Source organism: Solea solea, chromosome 10 (genome assembly GCF_958295425.1).
Source record: "Solea solea chromosome 10, fSolSol10.1, whole genome shotgun sequence".
Taxonomy (NCBI): Eukaryota; Metazoa; Chordata; class Actinopteri; order Pleuronectiformes; family Soleidae; genus Solea; species Solea solea.
In genome coordinates this window covers 7,829,251-7,843,145 of record NC_081143.1, presented here as the reverse complement: position 1 = coordinate 7,843,145, position 13,895 = coordinate 7,829,251, and the positions used below count along the sequence as shown (strand labels likewise).

At 42.4% G+C, this 13,895-nt stretch overlaps 1 protein-coding gene across 4 annotated transcripts in view; it reads right to left on the bottom strand.

The window, feature by feature from the left end:
• The window catches only part of LOC131467657 (noelin-2-like), a 53,378-nt gene that overhangs the window by 17,936 nt on the left and 21,547 nt on the right, over positions 1-13,895 (bottom strand). For all 4 annotated transcript variants that reach the window (XM_058641684.1, XM_058641686.1, XM_058641685.1 and 1 more), the window contains 2 exons: positions 11,353-11,572; positions 9,360-9,466 (listed from right to left, as the gene is read on the bottom strand). In XM_058641684.1, the coding sequence (XP_058497667.1) occupies positions 9,360-9,466; positions 11,353-11,572 (327 nt within the window). The remainder of the gene's footprint in view (positions 1-9,359; positions 9,467-11,352; positions 11,573-13,895) is intronic.

Genomic DNA, 13,895 nt, shown 5'->3' with positions numbered 1-13,895 from the left:
AAAAATCTGTGAGTTTTGGGGTATGGGAAAGGCCTCAAAAACGCGATTTACTTTAAGGAATAATAAGAATAATAATAACTAGTACCGCGCGCGGTTCTGAACGGGTTCGAGCCGACCCACGCGGGTCGCCGTGTGCCACGGCTCCCCGCGTGCCTCGCGCTCTCACCCGTTCATTCACCGCGCGCGGTACTAGTTATTTTCAGTACTAGTTATTTTCAGTACTAGTTATTTTCAGCGGCGTCCCCGCGAATGTCGATCCAAATTTCGTGGGGGATCGGGCAACGTATGGCAAAGTTATAGGGCACTTCCTGTTTAAAATCGCCAACTTCCTGTTCGTCTCCGTAAACGTGTTCAGGGAAGTTCCCTTGTCTTACATATCAAGTTTTGTTCAGATCGGACAATGTAAGACTTTACTTCCTGTTTCGGGCGTTCCACTTCCTGTAGGGAGGTGACCTTTTACGGACATGCTCAGGACAGGTCCCTGGTGTCACATATAAGGTTTTGTGCAGATCGGACAATGTACGGCAAAGTTGGAGGGCACTTCCTGTTTAAAATGGCCGACTTCCTGTTCGGTCAACGGCGTCTCCGTAAACATAATCAGGGAAGGTCCCGTAACTCACATATCTAGTTTCGTGTCAATCGGACAATGTAAGACTTTACTTCCTGTTTCGGGCGTTCCACTTCCTGTAGGGAGGTGACCTTTTACGGACATGTTGAGGAAGGGTCTGGGGTCCCACATACTAAGTTTCAAGTGGATACAACAATCCCTGTTGGAGCAGCACCAAAAACTATAAATGTAATTCTGTCTGCTGTCACCAGGGGGCGCTGTATTTGAAAATTAATATTTTCATATAGACGTGTTCAGGGCCGGACTATCATCAATCCCAGCAACTTTGGTTCAGATTGGACCAGGATTGGCAAAGTTGTAACAGTTTGTTTTTTTAGAATTTTCTACCACCACCAGGAGGCGCTGTTTTCAAAATGTACCGTTTCAGCAACACAGTCGTCTTCAGGAACTAACCATCATCAACTATAGCAAGTTTGGTTGGGATCAGACCTTCCATCGCAAAGTTATAAGAGTTTCATTGTCTGTTGTGAAAAATTATTATTATCTCCAACTTTGGCGCCCCCTATCTCGTACGCCATACAATATTTTAAAAAGCTTTTGATAACTTTTGATGCTCAACTCGTCCACATTGATCTCACCAAGTTTGAAGGTGATCGCACAAAAGCTCTAGGAGGAGATAATTGAAATACAAGCTGTCATATTGTCTGCTGTCACCAGGGGGCGCTGTTTTCGAAATTGAATATTTTCATATAGACGTCTTTAGGGCCGGACTGTCATGAATCCTAGCAAGTTTGGTTCAGATCGGACCAGGATTTGCGAAGTTGTAGCAGTTTGATTTTTTGTCCCAAAAATCCGACTTTGAGTCGTTGCCACGGCAACACCGTTAAACGATTTGTCGTCATATTGATCACGCATCATCTACCATGTGTTTTGACTGTTGTCACCAATTTTGAGTGCGGTACGATTATCTGTGTAAAAGTTATTCCCAAAATCGTAAAAAAACTCTTTTTTTGTGTATTTTCTTTCACCACAAGGAGGCGCTGTTTTCAAACTTCACCGTTTTTTCATAGACGTCTTCAGCCATGGCCCATCATCAATCATAGCAAGTTTGGTTCGGATCGGACCTTCCATCGCAAAGTTATAAGAGTTTTGTTTTTCTGATGCGAAACATCAGAATCATCACGAACTTTGCCGCCCCCTATCTCGTGCGCCGTGCGACATTTGAAAAAACTTTTGATACCGTGAGCTCCTCAACTGGTCCACAGGGACCTCACCAAGTTTGAAGGTGATCGCACGAAAAGTCTAGGAGGAGTTAGTTCAAATACCATTGCTGCGAATTCGCCAAAATCGCCAAAAAATGGCCAATCAACCCAAGATGGCGGACTTCCTGTTGGGTTTGGATCATGGTCATAATGTAATTTTTTCTTCATCCTGACCCACTACACATGTGTACCGATTTTCGTGCATGTGCGATAATTGTGTTGTTCATGGTGAATTTTGACAGGTCGCTTCGCACGTTTTGGCCCCTCCCACATTCAATTTTTGACGCACATTCCCCGAACCTTTTTCAGACGTAAATTTACACCACGATTGATGCAGTCACAAAAATCTGTGAGTTTTGGGGTATGGGAAAGGCCTCAAAAAGGCAATTCATTTGGGGGAATAATAAGAATAACTAGTACCGCGCGCGGTTCTGAACGGGTTCGAGCCGACCCACGCGGGTCGCCGTGTGCCACGGCTCCCCGCGTGCCTCGCGCTCTCACCCGTTCATTCACCGCGCGCGGTACTAGTTATTTTCAGTACTAGTTATTTTCAGCGGCGTCCCCGCGCATGTCGATCCAAATTTCGGGGGGATCGGGCAACTTATGGCAAAGTTATAGGGCACTTCCTGTTTAAAATGGCTGACTTCCTGTTCGGTCAAATGCGCGTCCGTTAACGAGTTCAGGGAAGTTCCCTTGTCTTACATATCAAGTTTTGTTCAGATCGGACAATCTTAGAGTTTACTTCCTGTTTCGGGCATTCCACTTCCTGTTGGGAGGTCATCTTTTGCAGACATGCTCAGGACAGGTCCCTGGTGTCACATATAAGCTTTCGTGCAAATCGGACAACGTACGGCAAAGTTAGAGGGCACTTCCTGTTTAAAATGGCCAACTTCCTGTTTGTTTCTGGAAACATGTTCAGGGACGGTCCCGTAACTCACATATCTAGTTTCGTGTCAATCGGACAATGTAAGACTTTACTTCCTGTTTCGGCCGTTCCACTTCCTGTAGGGAGGTGACCTTTTACGGACATGCTCAGGACAGGTCCCTGGTGTCACATATAAGGTTTTGTGCAGATTGGACAATGTACGGCAAAGTTAGAAGGCACTTCCTGTTTATAATGGCCGACTTCCTGTTCGGTCAACGGCGTCTCCGTAAACATATTCAGGGAAGGTCCCGTAACTCACATATAAGGTTTCGTGCAAATCGGACAACGTACGGCAAAGTTAGAGGGCACTTCCTGTTTAAAATCGCCAACTTCCTGTTCGTCTCCGTAAACGTGTTCAGGGAAGTTCCCTTGTCTTACATATCAAGTTTTGTTCAGATCGGACAATGTAAGACTTTACTTCCTGTTTCGGGCGTTCCACTTCCTGTAGGGAGGTGACCTTTTACGGACATGCTCAGGACAGGTCCCTGGTGTCACATATAAGGTTTTGTGCAGATCGGACAACGTACGGCAAAGTTAGAGGGCACTTCCTGTTTAAAATGGCCGACTTCCTGTTCGGTCAACGGCGTCTCCGTAAACATGTTCAGGGAAGGTCCGGTAACTCACATATCTAGTTTCGTGTCAATCGGACAATGTAAGACTTTACTTCCTGTTTCTGGCGTTCCACTTCCTGTAGGGAGGTGACCTTTTACGGACATGTTGAGGAAGGGTCTGGGGTCCCACATACTAAGTTTCAAGTGGATACAACAATCCCTGTTGGAGCAGCATCAAAAACTATAAACGTAATTCTGTCTGCTGTCACCAGGGGGCGCTGTATTTGAAAATTAATATTTTCATATAGACGTGTTCAGGGCCGGACTGTCATCAATCCTTGCAAGTTTGGTTCAGATCGGACCAGGATTGGCAAAGTTGTAACAGTTTGTTTTTTTAGAATTTTCTACCACCACCAGGAGGTGCTGTTTTCAAAATGTACCGTTTCAGCAACATAGTCGTCTTCAGCAACTAACCAGCATCAACTATAGCAAGTTTGGTTGGGATCAGACCTTCCATCGCGAAGTTATAAGAGTTTCATTGTCTGTTATGAAAAATTATTATTATCTCCAATTTTGGCGCCCCCTATCTCGTACGCCATACAATATTTTAAAAAGCTTTTGATAACTTTTGATGCTCAACTCGTCCACATTGATCTCACCAAGTTTGAAGGTGATCGCACAAAAGCTCTAGGAGGAGATAATTGAAATACAAGCTGTCATATTGTCTGCTGTCACCAGGGGGCGCTGTTTTCGAAATTGAATATTTTCATATAGACGTCTTTAGGGCCGGACTGTCATCAATCCTAGCAAGTTTGGTTCAGATCGGACCAGGATTCACGAAGTTGTAGCAGTTTGATTTTTTGTCCCAAAAATCCGACTTTGCGTCGTTGCCATGGCAACACCGTTAAACGATTTGTCGTCATATTGATCACGCATCATCTACCATGTGTTTTGACTGTTGTCACCAATTTTCAGTGCGGTACGATTATCTGTGTAAAAGTTATTCCCGAAATCGTAAAAAAACTTTTTTTTTGTGTATTTTCTTTCACCACAAGAAGGCGCTGTTTTCAAACTTCACCGTTTTTTCATAGACGTCTTCAGCCATGGCCCATCATCAATGGTAGCAAGTTTGGTTCGGATCGGACCTTCCATCGCAAAGTTATAAGAGTTTTGTTTTTCTGATGCGAAACATCAGAATCATCACGAACTTTGCCGCCCCCTATCTCGTGCGCCATGCGACATTTGAAAAAACTTTTGATACCGTGAGCTCCTCAACTGGTCCACAGGGACCTCACCAAGTTTGAAGGCGATCGCACGAAAACTCTAGGAGGAGTTAGTTCAAATACCATTGCTGCGAATTCGCCAAAATCGCCAAAAAATCGCCAATCAACCCAAGATGGCGGATTTCCTGTTGGGTTTGGATCATGGTCAAAATGTAATTTTTTCTTCATCCTGACCCACTACACATGTGTACCGAATTTCGTGCATGTGCGATATTTGTGTTGGTCATGGTGAATTTGGACAGGTGGCGCCGCACTTATTGGCCCCTCCCACATTCAATTTTCGACGCACATTCCCCGAACCTTTTTCAGACGTAAATTTACACCAGGATTGATGCGGTCACAAAAATTGGTGAGTTTTGGGGTATGGGAAAGGCCTCAAAAAGGCAATTCATTTGGGGGAATAATAAGAATAATAATAATAATAATAATAATAATAATCCTTCCAGTTTCAATAGGGTTCTTGCAACCTTGTTGCTCGAACCCTAAAAATAACTAGTACCGCGCGCGGTTCTGAACGGGTTCGAGCCGACCCACGCGGGTCGCCGTGTGCCACGGCTCCCCGCGTGCCTCGCGCTCTCACCCGTTCATTCACCGCGCGCGGTACTAGTTATTTTCAGTACTAGTTATTTTCAGTACTAGTTATTTTCAGCGGCGTCCCCGCGCATGTCGTTCCAAATTTCGAGGGGGATCGGGCAACGTATGACAAAGTTATAGGGCACTTCCTGTTTAAAATGGCAGACTTCCTGTTCGGTCAAGTGCGTGTACGTAAACGTGTTCAGGGAACTTCCCTTGTCTTACATATCAAGTTTTGTGCAGATCGGATAATCTTAGAGTTTACTTCCTGTTTCGGGCATTCCCCTCCCTCTTGGGAGGTCATCTCTTGCAGACATGCTCAGGACAGGTCCCTGGTGTCACATAAAAGGTTTCGTGCAAATCGGACAACGTACGGCAAAGTTAGAGGGCACTTCCTGTTTAAAATCGCCAACTTCCTGTTCGTCTCCGTAAACGTGTTCAGGGAAGTTCCCTTGTCTTACATATCAAGTTTTGTTCAGATCGGACAATCTTAGAGTTTACTTCCTGTTTCGGGCGTTCCACTTCCTGTAGGGAGGTGACCTTTTACGGACATGCTCAGGACAGGTCCCTGGTGTCACATATAAGGTTCTGTGCAGATCGGACAACGTACGGCAAAGTTAGAGGGCACTTCCTGTTTAAAATGGCCGACTTCCTGTTCGGTCAATGGCGTCTCCGTAAACATGTTCAGGGAAGGTCCAGTAACTCACATATCTAGTTTCGTGTCAATCGGACAATGTAAGACTTTACTTCCTGTTTCGGGCGTTCCACTTCCTGTAGGGAGGTGACCTTTTACGGACATGCTCAGGACAGGTCCCTGGTGTCACATATAAGGTTTTGTGCAAATCGGACAATGTACGGCAAAGTTAGAGGGCACTTCCTGTTTAAAATGGCCGACTTCCTGTTCGTCTCCAGAAACATGTTCAGGGAAGGTCCCGTAACTCACATATCTAGTTTCGTGTCAATCGGACAATGTAAGACTTTACTTCCTGTTTCGGGCGATCCACTTCCTGTAGGGAGGTGACCTTCTACGGACATGTTGAGGAAGGGTCTGGGGTCCCACATACTAAGTTTCACGTCGATACAACAATCCCTGTTGGAGCAGCATCAAAAACTATAAATGTAATTCTGTCTGCTGTCACCAGGTGGCGCTGTATTTGAAAATGAATATTTTCATATAGACGTGTTCAGGGACGGACTATCATCAATCCCAGCAAGTTTGGTTCAGATCGGACCAGGATTGGCAAAGTTGTAACAGTTTGTTTTTTTAGAATTTTCTACCACCACCAGGAGGCGCTGTTTTCAAAATGTACCGTTTCAGCAACATAGTCGTCTTCAGGAACTAACCATCATCAACTAGAGCAAGTTTGGTTGGGATCAGACCTTCCATCGCGAAGTTATAAGAGTTTCATTGTCTGTTGTGAAAAATTATTATTATCTCCAATTTTGGCGCCCCCTATCTCGTACGCCATACAATATTTTAAAAAGCTTTTGATAACTTTTGATGCTCAACTCGTCCACATTGATCTCACCAAGTTTGAAGGTGATCGCACAAAAGCTCTAGGAGGAGATAATTGAAATACATGCTGTCATATTGTCTGCTGTCCCCAGGGGGCGCTGTTTTCGAAATTGAATATTTTCATATAGACGTCTTTAGGGCCGGACTATCATCAATCCTAGCAAGTTTGGTTCAGATCGGACCAGGATTCGCGAAGTTGTAGCACTTTGATTTTTTGTCCCAAAAATCCGACTTTGCGTTGTTGCCATGGCAACACCGTTAAACGATTTGTCGTCATATTGATCACACATCATCTACCATGTGTTTTGACCGTTGTCACCAATTTTGAGTGCGGTACGATTATCTGTGTAAAAGTTATTCCCGAAATCGTAAAAAAACTTTTTTTTGGTGTATTTTCTTTCACCACAAGGAGGCGCTGTTTTCAAACTTCACCGTTTTTTCATAGACGTCTTCAGCCATGGCCCATCATCAATGGTAGCAAGTTTGGTTTGGATCGGACCTTCCATCGCAAAGTTATAAGAGTTTTGTTTTTCTGATGCGAAACATCAGAATCATCATGAACTTTGCCGCCCCCTATCTCGTGCGCCATGCGACATTTGAAAAAACTTTTGATACCGTGAGCTCCTCAACTGGTCCACATGGACCTCGCCAAGTTTGAAGGTGATCGCACGAAAACTCTAGGAGGAGTTAGTCCAAATACCATTGCTGCGAATTCGCCAAAATCGCCAAAAAATCGCCAATCAACCCAAGATGGCGGATTTCCTGTTGGGTTTGGATCATGGTCATAATGTAATTTTTTCTTCATCCTGACCCACTACACATGTGTACCGAATTTCGTGCATGTGCGATATTTGTGTTGGTCATGGTGAATTTGGACAGGTGGCGCCGCACTTATTGGCCCCTCCCACATTCAATTTTTGCCGCACATTCCCCGAACCTTTTTCAGACGTAAATTTACACCAGGATTGATGCGGTCACAAAAATTGGTGAGTTTTGGGGTATGGGAAAGGCCTCAAAAAGGCAATTCATTTGGGGGAATAATAAGAATAATAATAATAATAATAATCCTTCCAGTTTCAATAGGTTTCTTGCAACCTTGTTGCTCGAACCCTAATAATCCTTCCAGTTTCAATAGGTTTCTTGCAACCTTGTTGCTCGAACCCTAATAATCCTTCCAGTTTCAATAGGTTTCTTGCAACCTTGTTGCTCGAACCCTAATAATTCATTTTATTTATGAGCGCCTTTCAAAACTATCGAGGTCGCTTTACAACACACGTAAAATAAAACGTGTCAAATTAAATATGAATTAAAGAAATGAATACAAACATTTTAAAATACAAATAAATTGGTGATGGTAGTTTATTTTATCTTTTTACAGCTCTAGCTCAGTGTAACATGTTATGTACCACTGTCCTATTCGATTTAGAACAATGTCAGACTGACTTGATTGACATGATGTGCACTGATTTTGCAAATATGCGTTGTGGGTTGTCTCAAGAAATCATGAAAATCATGCAATTATGGTTTAAGTAGGAAAAAAGAATCCTTATTATCTATACAATTTAACTGCAATACTTTTAGAATTGGAATAAATTCAGAAGTGCAATACAAATACAATTGCCACATAAGTTTGATGATACAACCGAATGCTGACAAAAGCATTATCATCCCTGACCTACTTTGCTGGCAGTGCAGTGTGCATCATCCCCTGTTATAAGTCCATGTCCTCCACCAGGAAACATGCCCCCCAGTTTGGGAACCACTGGCTTACAGTGTGCCACAATGCAGGTTTGACATTTAATATAAATGGGCTCTGTAAATGTTTTCTGAGTAAGGAACATGTTTGTTGAGCCTCAAGGACAAACAGTGTACTTGTGCTAAGAAACACCACATGTAAACATATACAGAGGACACAGTGTTTTCATTAGCTCAAAAAAAAGCATCATACATTTTCACCAGGTTATTATTGCAGCATATACTGTATGATATACACTGATTCAAGGACATCATATACACTACCTTTGATGACAGAGGAAGAAAAAAAATGGGTTCCTATTAAGCTGCAACTCATGATTACTTCAATAACGGTTAATCCATTTGTTGTTTTGTTCATAAAATGTCTCACAATTGTGTTTCGTAAACCCTTTAAAATCACAAAGAGGAACAAAAAAAAACACTTAATGAATTGATTATCAAAATAGTAAATACATTTAGTAATCAATTATTACAGGTCTATTACATTCAGACACGAGGGCCAGGATTGAGGCCCAACTCATAATAATCTAACAGGTTTTTGGGGAACACAGTGATAACTGGGGTAGCGCTGCTGTGTATATCTCCATCTCATCACAAGGGAACCAGGGAGAAGCTCTAATAGGGAACAGGCAAGGGTCACCATGGCGATATAAATCACACCTGGCAACTGGGAGACAGTCGCCTTGACAACTAGCTTTGTGTGCGCTCCCTGAACGGAGTGTGTACATTTGTAGGAAATGGGTGAGCTGAGACAGAGTGTACAACGGAGCCATTAAAATTAAGACAGAGAGAGAGACTGAGACAGAAAAAATACTTGAAGACAAATATAGAGCATTGGTGTCCTTGTGACCATGTTAACAGCACATGCTTCACTTCCCATGCACACACACACACACACGCACACACACAGTAAAGTATACACCTACCCTGCTGTCGGAGCTGGGAATCATGGCATCAGTCATCCAGGAGCCAAAGCGGGAACCTGAGGCTCTCACGGTGATTGGACCGCTAACTGCAGTCAGACGACCACAACCTGTAGACAAATGATGAATGAATCTTATTAACTCTGCCATGGAGACAAAAAAACACTGTTTTGTGTGTATAATATGCAAACTGGGAAAATGAAGAGAGTCACGTATTCATATTTTCTTGTTTGGAGTAAATGATGTTGCCTGTCAAGGTCACCTGGTCACCTCAACTCCATTTACGAGCAGTTCATGAAATCTATTAATATAAAAATATGTTTGTGCCCCAAGCACAGGCAGGAAAAAAAAAAATGTTTCTCCTCCAAAAAAACGATAACACACAAGAGTCATGACCGGGAAGACAAGGACGTTCAAATCAGTTTCAACTATGACTGAAGACTTTTCATTGTGTTTGTTGTTCTTTAATCAAAACCCTGACAACGTGAGAGAGCTGCCAAACCTTGACCCAAAGTAAAAAAAATGTTTCAATGTAACTCAGATCTTAAAGTGATGTGCCACTATACATCTTTCTTTAGTATGAAAGTATGAAACAGTAACCCTGAGAGTATATCAAACCACTTTTCGCTGCATAATTCACTTTAATGCTGTCTATGCATGAGCTCAGTAAGTCCCAACTATTGATTTTTCACCACCATATGCCAAAATACACCACTTCTTTATTTAGTCCTTATGTATAGTCCTGTCAGACTCATGTTTTAGCAAATACACTTATCCGCTCTCATGTCTGTCTGATAAAGGCTAAATGATCTTGACATCTTTCTCTGCAAGAAAGAGAAAACGTGTTCTATTCCCAAAATTTCAGATTACCCCTTTAATCTTAAATGTATATATATATATATATATCTATATATATATATATATATATATATACTTGAAGGCAGCAGCGGATATATATATATCCACTGCTGCCTTCAAGTTCAAATGTCTTAATTTATCACGTGTGTGTGAAATCCTTAGCTACAAAGCGTGGCAGCAGTAGACCGGCAACTAACATGTCCCTGTGCTAAAAAACCAAGACAATAGAAGACAATAAGGCACCAGCTAGTCTCTCCTTGGGCTCCATGTCCATAAAAGGGGTGTCCTAAAAGAAAAGGTCCTCAGCCTAGATTTTAGAACATCAAGTTAGGTCTTTAGGCGAGGTTTTGATAAGACGTAAAGATGCAGAGACACTCTGACTTTTAATCCATAGTATTAAATAATATGAACACTGTTTCTTGCCACTCAATAATAAAATAATGATTTATCAAATTTGAGTGGTGTACAGTATGTGTATATGACCTTGGTAGTCAGACAGAATATCATCAATTAATTTGTGTTAATTTCTGGAGTTTACTGCAGTCTATGAAAACTATCGAGGCGATGAGAGAGCAGCAAGTGAGTTGGAAAATGCGCTCGGCTACAGAGAAGTCTGGGGTTATGTAGCATAAACCCTGCTAGATCACACAGTTCTCACGGTGCAATACACTGGCATCTTTGGTCAGACTCTCTCTACCTTTACACCCCAAGGCCAAGAGGAAAGGAATCGGGCTCTTAACTGGAAGGTCGCAAGGCACTCAATCCCCCATTGCTCCCCGGGCACAGATAAATGCTGCCCACTGCTCCTGCGCCCGGCTTGTGTGTGTGTTCACTTTTGGTGTGTAATAAGGATGGGTTAAATTCAGAGGTCAAATTCACTATCACTAATTGGTGTGTTTACAAAAAATTTCTAATCCTAATCCTAATCCTAAAGATTGTGTGTAAAATTCTGTTAAGAATTGCAAGGCAAGTGTCCAAAAAAGATAACTAAAAATATCCTCCTGAGTATTGTGAGTTGAGGGAAGGTTTCAGATTAAGTGGTGCTTCTGGTGATGAGTGAACTCACCTTAATGTGTTTAATAATTGAGGTGACAGCAAGTTAGTGTTACATCCCCTTTTCTATACATTTTGTACATACCCAATTTGTTCATGCAGCTGTGTAGCCTGGTTTCCAGGAGTAGAACCCTCTGCTGGAGCTCCTCGTAGTCGTATGCCCCGACCTCCTCCTGAATGGCTGTCAGGATGATTGACAGGTTGAGGAGCTCCAGTCGTAGAGTGGCCAACGTCTGCAGGTCCAGTCGGTACTGCTCCACTACTGACAGAAGGGGCCGTAACTGAGACATCTGGCCCTTTAACTCCTGTGGGTGCATGAGGGGCAGGAAGAAAAATTATGTTAAGGGTACACACTCTCTCTTAATGGTGTGGTAGCTATGAATAGAGAAACTGCTGCTCCTTCACAGCCAAGTGAGGTAGTTTATGCATTTGGTCAGATTGTCCTTAGTGTAACAACTTGATCTCTGTCGAAGTCAGGTTTTGTTAAACTGAGAGGAGACTCCACAGTCGTACAACTCATTGTGGATTCTCTCACATAATAATGGTTCTTCCCATCATCGCTCCTTCACCCTGCAGACAGTGACCTAGAAACTGAATGAACAAGAAAAAAGGAGGTGTCCTCTGGAGCTTCGAAGTGAGTTTATTCTTTCCCTGAAAGCAAACACCCTGCGATCTGAAGGCCTATTCCACATGAATATTAGTTTACTTGCATGACTGCAATAATGTACAAGTAGATTGGCAACAAACTACCATGGAAACAGGCACCACAGTTCCAAAACAAGACCTAAGCTACTCTTTATTCATAAAAATGAAAAGGATTGGATGTGTATAATGTGATGAATTTTATGATGAATAAATCATAAAAATGAATGTATTATCCCTGATTTTTTTTCTCCCCCTTTTTTCTTGTGTTATTTTCCACTATATGAAAATCTTCTGGCATGTGTTAGAAGCAGTTTGAAAACATCAACTCTGGATAAAATCTAAAGACTCAGGCGCAGACGTTCTTCGGAATTGCCGTTGATGCACATTATATGGACAGAAGTATTTGGATGACTGGATTACACAAACAGGGACTGTAATGACATATTCAAATATATGTATATATATATATATATGTATATATATATATATATACAGTACTTTAATATGAAGGTGGTTCCCCTTTTGCAGCTATAACAGTGTCCACACTTCAGTGTTTCTATTGGAATCTGTTTCCATTAATTCTGTAATGCATTTATGAGGACAGACACTGATGTTGGACAAGAAGGTCTGGCTCGCAATCTATGTTCCAGTTCATCCCAAAGGTGCTAGATGGGGTTGAGGTCAAGGGTCAGTCAAGTTCTTCCACACCAAACTCGTCAAACCATGTCTTTGTAGTCCTTGCTCTGTCACGTTGGAATAGAAAAGTTGGAAGCATAGCCTTGTCCAAAACGTACTGGTATAAGTATTAAGATTGTCCTTCATTGAAGATAAGGGGCCTAGCCAAAAGCCTGCTTGGAACACTAGAATTATACACTTAACAGGTGTGGCCAAATTCTTTTGTCCATATAGTGTATGATGAATGCAGCAGGAGATGGTGTGGGTGAGACACCTTTACAAGAGCAAGGGAACCTTCAGAGGTTTTATGAGAGGGGGATCTGGAGAACCGGGGGAACCTGCTGTGTTCTCTCACAAGCTCAGTTGGACATTATCCAGAGATTAGAGACGCTGGTAGTAGAATATCCAGGGCAGGCTTGGAATGACAACATTTGTGTTCACACATACAGCCCCTCAAAACAATCTCCACAGAGTCTCTGGAGACTGCATGTCTCAAAGCAGCTACTGCATGTATCGCTATTCACAGAAAAAGTGTATTGATGTTTTTTTCAATGCCATTCAATCATGGATTCGGAATACCAGAGATAAATATTTTAGATAAGATAAATCAACGCTACAGAGGAAATAGCGTATGACATTTCGAGTGATTTCTTCAGTGGGTCAGGAAGTTCTGTGGAAGTGTCCTCATGGTGCATCAGTTGGTAACTAGTTTGTTACGTCCAGCTTTTCTACTCATGTTACTAGTCATATTCCCTGTTTCATTCTGACACTTCTTCATACATCTTCTTACTGTCTTTGAACATCACTATTCACCTGTAGCTGCCCAGTTCTTGTTCCCCAGGGAACCATTTATTTTTGTGCTCAGTCGACTTGCCAGATTGTCGCAGAATATTTCCCAAAGAATTAATTACCTCTGTCAAGGAGGTTGTGTTTTTTGGCAGCATAACTCAAAAAGGAAAGGACAGATTTTAATTAAATTTCCTGAGGATGTAGATTATGGCACAAGGAAGAAATGATTAGATGTTGGTGTTGGTGTTGATTCCAACAATTGTTAAAACAATTGGTAACCTTGTAAAGTAGATGGGTGTATTGACAGAGTGGGAAAGTGAGTGGTCTTGGTGGAGGTTTGCCTCGCTGACTAGTTTCTCTAGTTCAGTCAGTGGGTGTTGTTGGGGTTCACATGCACATGAATGTAGTTCCCTCTCATGTGCAGCTACACCTATAAGGTCTGACTGTCTGTAAGGACAGTCAAATCTAAATAGCACTGAGAACCGCATTGCAAGCGCAGCTCTAAAGCTACAATGAAGC